General features: G+C 37.8%; 1 protein-coding gene across 1 annotated transcript; it reads right to left on the reverse strand.

Annotated features, from left to right (window-relative positions):
• Window positions 1–260: 260 nt before the first annotated feature.
• On the reverse strand, window positions 261–4,895 carry LOC148900751 (ribonuclease T2-like). The gene is made up of 10 exons (XM_088992699.1): window positions 4,715–4,895; window positions 4,229–4,300; window positions 4,065–4,119; window positions 3,549–3,601; window positions 3,195–3,252; window positions 2,658–2,722; window positions 2,353–2,466; window positions 2,215–2,260; window positions 1,982–2,056; window positions 261–1,895 (listed from the first exon to the last, which is right to left on the reverse strand). The coding sequence occupies exons 1-10, from the start codon at window positions 4,837–4,839 to the stop codon at window positions 1,746–1,748; spliced, it is 813 nt and encodes a 270-aa protein (XP_088848825.1). The 5' UTR covers window positions 4,840–4,895; the 3' UTR covers window positions 261–1,745.
• Window positions 4,896–6,473: the final 1,578 nt, after the last annotated feature.

Raw genomic sequence — 6,473 nt, forward strand, 5'->3', positions numbered from 1 at the left:
CAATGTGATTGATTAGACTATATGTTGAGCTGTCCCGCGTGAGCTCAGTGCTCGTGGACGTGCGCAGAGCTGTCACATCAGCAGCTTTGCATCGCTGCAGTGTTACATAATCAGGGGTGGCAGGTTACGTAGTGAAGGAATCCTGCACTCCACCTGGGTCGAATGGCCAAAGCAAAATAAATAAATCGATACATTTGGCGTTAATGCAAATACCGCAATACAGGGCGGCAGTAAAAAAAATGTAACATTTTAGGCCAGTGTGGTCAAAGAATTTCTCTTTAATGGAATTATGATTCACAAAAGATCTTTACCTCGCTCATGCACCCAAAGTCAGCAAATGACTAAATAAAATTCTGAATGTATATGCATGATTTGAACTCACTCCAGTATGACTCTGTATGGCATTTCAATAATGTTAAAACTCATCAAGGTAGTATGGAGGAGATTCAGGTTTATGGGCATGGTGTCTGTGTAGATAGGATTAAAGCTCTATAAGGAGATCATAATAATAACTATACAGATAAAGGACATGCATGCAGAAAGACAGGCTGAAAAACAGCTTCGACACTCAACTTGCCATAACAATTGTAATGAGATTCAATAGGAGCACTGTATTTCATTAAATCTGCAATTTGTACTTTGACACATTATAACATAAACAAAAATAACCACATATCCGGTTCAGGGTAACATGGCACTGGACCTATCATAAAATGTTTGTCACTGCGAATTACGATGAGCGCTTTGTCAAATGAATGTCTCATAGACATTTTATTGGATTTACCTTTATTAGTCTCGCAATGGAGAAATTTACATTTCACAGCAGCAAAGTTATGAAAGGAAGATAAAAGGAAGAAAGACATTGCCCGAGATTTAAAATTTATCTTGTATTTCATTTACCCAGGTTGCATGAGTGCACATAATGAAGTGACTAATGCAGTCTAGTTTTATGGGCATTAACTTGAGTGAACGCTGGTGCGTGTGGCTACCGCTGCTCACCCGCAGTAAAAATATCCAGTGACTGTAAAGTGTACTTGAGTTTTGAAAGGCACTTATAAATGAAATGTATTATTATTATTATCATTATTATCATCATCATTATTATTAATTCATTTCCACAGGTACCAATGATACAACAACACAATAAATATTTTTTAATTGAGATTTAACAAGGGAGGTATATTCCTGATTGCCTCCTCCTATTTATCATAACGCACCATGGCAATGTTCCTCTGCAGTCCTCTTCCGAAAAATTGCATTGCAATCCAGAAACAGCGGCCTATGATTACAAATTAACTTGGCCTACCCCAAAATAATCTATGTTATCTCTCGAACGCAGTCTGACCAGAGAGATAACAACGTACTCTTCAAAGCTGCTGATGTAAACAATCCACGGTTTGTCATGCACATCTTTTTTTTTTTACATGCTGCAGCAAGGGAACTCAACAAGATGAATCATGTTGTGAAAGGTGTGTTAAAATACAAACAAATACAACGGTGGCACAATTATGTATACCTATGACACTATTTGAAAAAATGATAGACCATTGAGAAATCAAGTACATGAAGTAGCTGAGTTGAAGCTATAAACAATACCCAGATGACCAAAAAAAGGAACCGGTTTGCTTGGCTATCAGCTTGTGTGCAATTTGACTTCCTATACTTACATTTTATCGATTAAAGAAAAAATGACGATGTTCAATATGTGTCCATTTGTAAACACAGTCATGTGTTGTGTTCGTGTTTTAAAGAGCTGGATAGTAAATGGGAACGTCAAGGTCGCAGACGCTGAACGCACAGCCTCTAACAGAAGATATCTCTTTCTCACAATCCAGGAGGGAGAAGTCAGGGTTGAAACAAATCTCGATCTGACCTAAAATCTGCACATCAGTATTCTAGAAAACATATAAAAGATTGAGCTACACTGAATGACGTTTGTAGTCACTCCAACATTCAACAATTGACTGTTTGATGCTCATACCTCAGCTGGATGCACACATTGTATCTTAGGTCTAACGCCATAGAAGTTTTCAATGGCTCCTTCAATTTGTGAGAACTATAAAATGACACAAAAGGGAAGCAATCCATGAGTCAGACCGCAATTATATGAAAATGTAAAATGCATCGTGCCATATCAACCGCCGCCACCTGAAAAAAAAGTATTGAATGGTATACAATATTCCAATATAGTAAACCGTAAACAAAAATGCTCACCTTGTAATATTTTGTAGATGGGACAACGTCAAACATCCTCAGCGTGCTACAAGAACAGGGACACAGGTGGACAAATATCATCAACTGCGAAAGGTGTCGAGTGGAATCTGTTCCAGTTGATTTGTGAGTTTTCAATACCTATTCAAGTCCAGTTTATGGTACAGTTCCAGTGCCTTGCTGAAGTATTTGTGCTGACTGTTTAGCGCGAGCGCTTTGGCAGCACATGTGCCATGTTTGTCCCATTCATACTTCCTGTTGCAATAAGAGTATTTGTATTTACTTTGTGGATGTAAAAACAAATCATAAGCACAGACACATGTTATGTGATGGACCATATTCTCGGACAAAAACATATGTTACATTTTTAACCATTTCAATAATTTAAATTTCTGATGAATGTCAGTTAAAGGAAAGAGAAAAAGAAAAACATTTTCAGATCTCACCAAAATCCAGTTGATGCAGGTTTAAGTAAATCAGGCCAAGAGCTATTCATGTCTGGGAGCAAATCCTGAAAATAAACGGAAATATTATTCACTCATTCACTGCTAAACAATGTGCAGAAATGTGGCCACTCCCGTGCCAAGGTTTTTGCCATTTTCACTCAAATTGCAGGACCCACAGAAGATTGAGTTTTCGGACTACATAAACATTCAATGCATTATAAGAAACCTTAGACTCTCTTCTTTCATCAGAAAAAAAAAGTTCATTTCAAGCTTACTTTGTTGCAGAGTTACCTGCATTGAAAGTGGGGGCGGCTGTACAAAAGGTAAATGCTGCCCCCTCGTGGGAGGGAAAAACATGGCCAGAGGTCTGACCGAAGCTTTAAACGCACCCCTCGCCCTCGCAAGAAAAAACAAAACCCGAACACATTCGGGAAAGACACTCAAGGTCATGCTTTTCAATTCCCAAATAAATTCGGAGATGGCAGTGAATGAGTTAACATTGACTTGTTTTTGCACTAAGAAAGGCCAGCCAAATACCTCTATTTCAGATGAGTTAAAATGCCATGATGAGTTGCAAAGATTCCCTTTATCAGGCCTGCAAGGACAGCATATATTCAAAAAGAGTTATTATTACGGTCTCTCAATCATTTTCGTACATGTGAAGCAATGAACAATAATATAAACATAACTTTATAACAGATTATTTTGCAAAATTCCCCATTGTGGGAAGATTAAAGGTTTTCTTATTCTGATTTTCTAATTCTGATATGACCCCCGCCCCAACCTCAATACAGCAAAACTCCACCTTATCGGGTTGTCTTTAAAATGTCTATATTTGCTTCTCCAACAAAACACGCTTCTGTCTGCAAGCCACACATACTATACACTTACCAGAATCCATGGAGTGTCCAGTAGCTAATGTTAGGATGGTGACAAGACTCGATCTGAAATTTAGCACAAACATTTAGTCTCAGAGCCCACTTTAATGCTCACAGTCGCGCACTAAAATTACTGGCAGGAATTTACACATGCAGTGAAATTGTTATGATGACAACACTACAATGACACATTCATCCGGTGAAAGGAATTAAAAACAGCATACATCAGCTAAATCAAAATGACAACACAGCATTAAAAGAAGCCAACACCGGGCACATTTAGGATTAAGATACTGTGCCACCATGTCGTCACAATCAAAAGCATGCCGCCTCAAGACTGAAATATCACATGACCTCACAATTTCAGTCAGTGGGAAAGCTTGTCATAAAATAGGAAACATTTGCCACTTGCACGGCAGAAATTGAGGAGGTAAATGAAATCATTTTACATCTTTGGATAGAAAAAGCCCTCATTAATACTCTAAACACTACTAAACTACAGTACGAAACAAATATGAAGAAAACTCACAGAACAGAAAGTGTTGGGCCAGTGGTGGGTGAGAATAAGTTTGGTCCACATGTGTCTGGGGATGGGGGGTAAACACCACACATAAGATCCTGAATAAGCTTAAGAAATCTTAACAGCAAACGAGTAAATACATGCAGTAAATAACGGTGTTTTCTTTTACTTACGGAGGTGACATGGCACAGGCAGAGACCGCTGCCAGACACAGCAAAAGATGACACCGGAGACTCATGTTGGACCTTCGAAAAAAGAAAGTGTGTGAACGAAAAAAAAGTTCATCACTTAAAAAAAACTTCAGTTACTCATTAATTGAATAGGGTGAAACATGATAGTGTTGTAATCATGGGTGTTGTAATCAGAAAAAAACACGCATTTCGTTCGAATGAAATCACGATGTTTGCAAAAACGAAATCACCCATTTGATGTCGAAACAACTCCGTGTGATGTGCAGTTCAACCGCATCAATAATTGTTGAAAATAGTTTAAAATTTAGTTTTTTTAATTGTTCAAATAAAACCCCTGACATTACATCGAACATGCACACATTTAAAATAGATCAATGCTCAGATTTCATCAGACATGATTGTCTAGCAGTAATTTAAGGAAGGCAAATGTTCGAAGATCAACGCGAAGCCCATGCATTCATGACTCACCACAAACTCATTCGCCTCAATTTCACGCTGGTAGAAGTCACATCAACTTGTTTCGTCTTTTTTCGCAAAATTGCTCCGTGAAGACTGCCGACTTTTGTCATCGCATTTTCATGAAAGACTCGCATATGTTGAAGCAGGACATTGCTTCAGTCGCGCCTGTGGTTGTTTACGTTCTTTGGGTACTTCCGCCTTTTGCCAACCGGCTCAGCCAATCACGTGTGCCGTCAACCACATGATTGATCACGTGGTAAATCTGTCACTCGCTTTCACGCCCGGGTGCACGTCAACTACGTATTTAATACGTACATGCACCCAGGCAACATGAGCTGCGACTGATCTTATTACGTGCATAGCAAAAAGTGTATTTCCAAACTCCGCGTTAACAAACACACTTTGCATGTTTGAAACAACTTCACCGGACTTTAATTAGTATGCATGACTTAGCAATGTGGAAAAATTAATTGGGCTACCGAAAAAGTACGCATGCAAGGGAGAACGTTCAAATTGCAAACAAAAAGGCTGGAGCTCAGTTTTGACCCAGAAAAATTGGAATTGTAAGGCAGACATGCTCACCATTCATCCCACTCGTTGTCAAAAAATATATTAAATGTTTCAAAACATTTTCATGAAATATGATGCAGGACTGACATCGCAAATTAGAACCCCTTGTTATTAAATATCCAGCATAATAAACAATAGCTGAATTTAACTTTGACTATTGTACCTCTAATATAGTGTGTCTTTCACGAATCCATGTTCATCAGACAGGCTTGATCAAATGTATGAATTGCAATGGGGCTCCTATTAAATTAATTAGTCATTATGATATAATGTGCCAAATTAAACTTGTCAAGAGGGAAAGTGGGGATCATTCATTTTGCTCCAATATGTCAGAAGGGACTGGCTGCAAATTACTAGCACATTTTCTGGACTCAACAACTTGTCATCATGTGTTAAAAATAGAACTGCTGTGTTGTCACGGTTTGGCCTTCTGGCCAACAGGGGGCTCTTTTTAACTCACTTATGGTGATAACAATTTGTAAAAATTAAGCGCTTGTTACCTTATTGCGAATATTTTACTGTATCTTCTGACACACTTAAAAACATGATGAATATAGGGAATTAATGATGAGTGATTTACCCTGTCTCGTGTGAAGTTATCCGCCATATCAGGTGTAGGCCAAGCTGTAACTGCAGCTTGTTTTATAAATAAGCATTGGCTGAAGTTCAGCATGCAACATGCTGTCAAAAGACACATCAGTAATTGTTAAAATATGGAGACGATGATCCAAGCTGACACTAATATGGTATTCGTCCAATGCCAACATCATCCAAGTCATTTTTACATGTCACATTACGACTGTGTACGTATTTTAGATTCTCAGTCGGCCAAGTCTTGTTAAAACAAAAAAGCTGAAGCAAGGCAACTGGACTCTTCTTGTTTGTAGAACTCATTATGGATTTATTCCTTGGTTTACCAAACGTTTAAAAATGAATACATACAGTACATGCATACAGTACTAAGGTAATATGTCTGTGTACTAAGGTAATGCAATTACATGTAAATTATAATTATATTATAATTATACAGTACATGAAATGATTTTATTGCCAATTAAAAATAACAAAAGTTGTATTCTTGGTGAACCTTCAAACTATCATCACATTGTTAATTTCAACCTTTTTGTGTTTGCAGTTTTTGTTTACCTTGTTTGACTGTCTAACTTAGTGTTTTTAACATTTCTTTAACAAAAACTTA

The sequence above is a fragment of the Hippocampus bargibanti genome, linkage group LG03, assembly GCF_051943395.1.
Source record: "Hippocampus bargibanti isolate YZ-2025 linkage group LG03, ASM5194339v1, whole genome shotgun sequence".
Classification (NCBI taxonomy): domain Eukaryota; kingdom Metazoa; phylum Chordata; class Actinopteri; order Syngnathiformes; family Syngnathidae; genus Hippocampus; species Hippocampus bargibanti.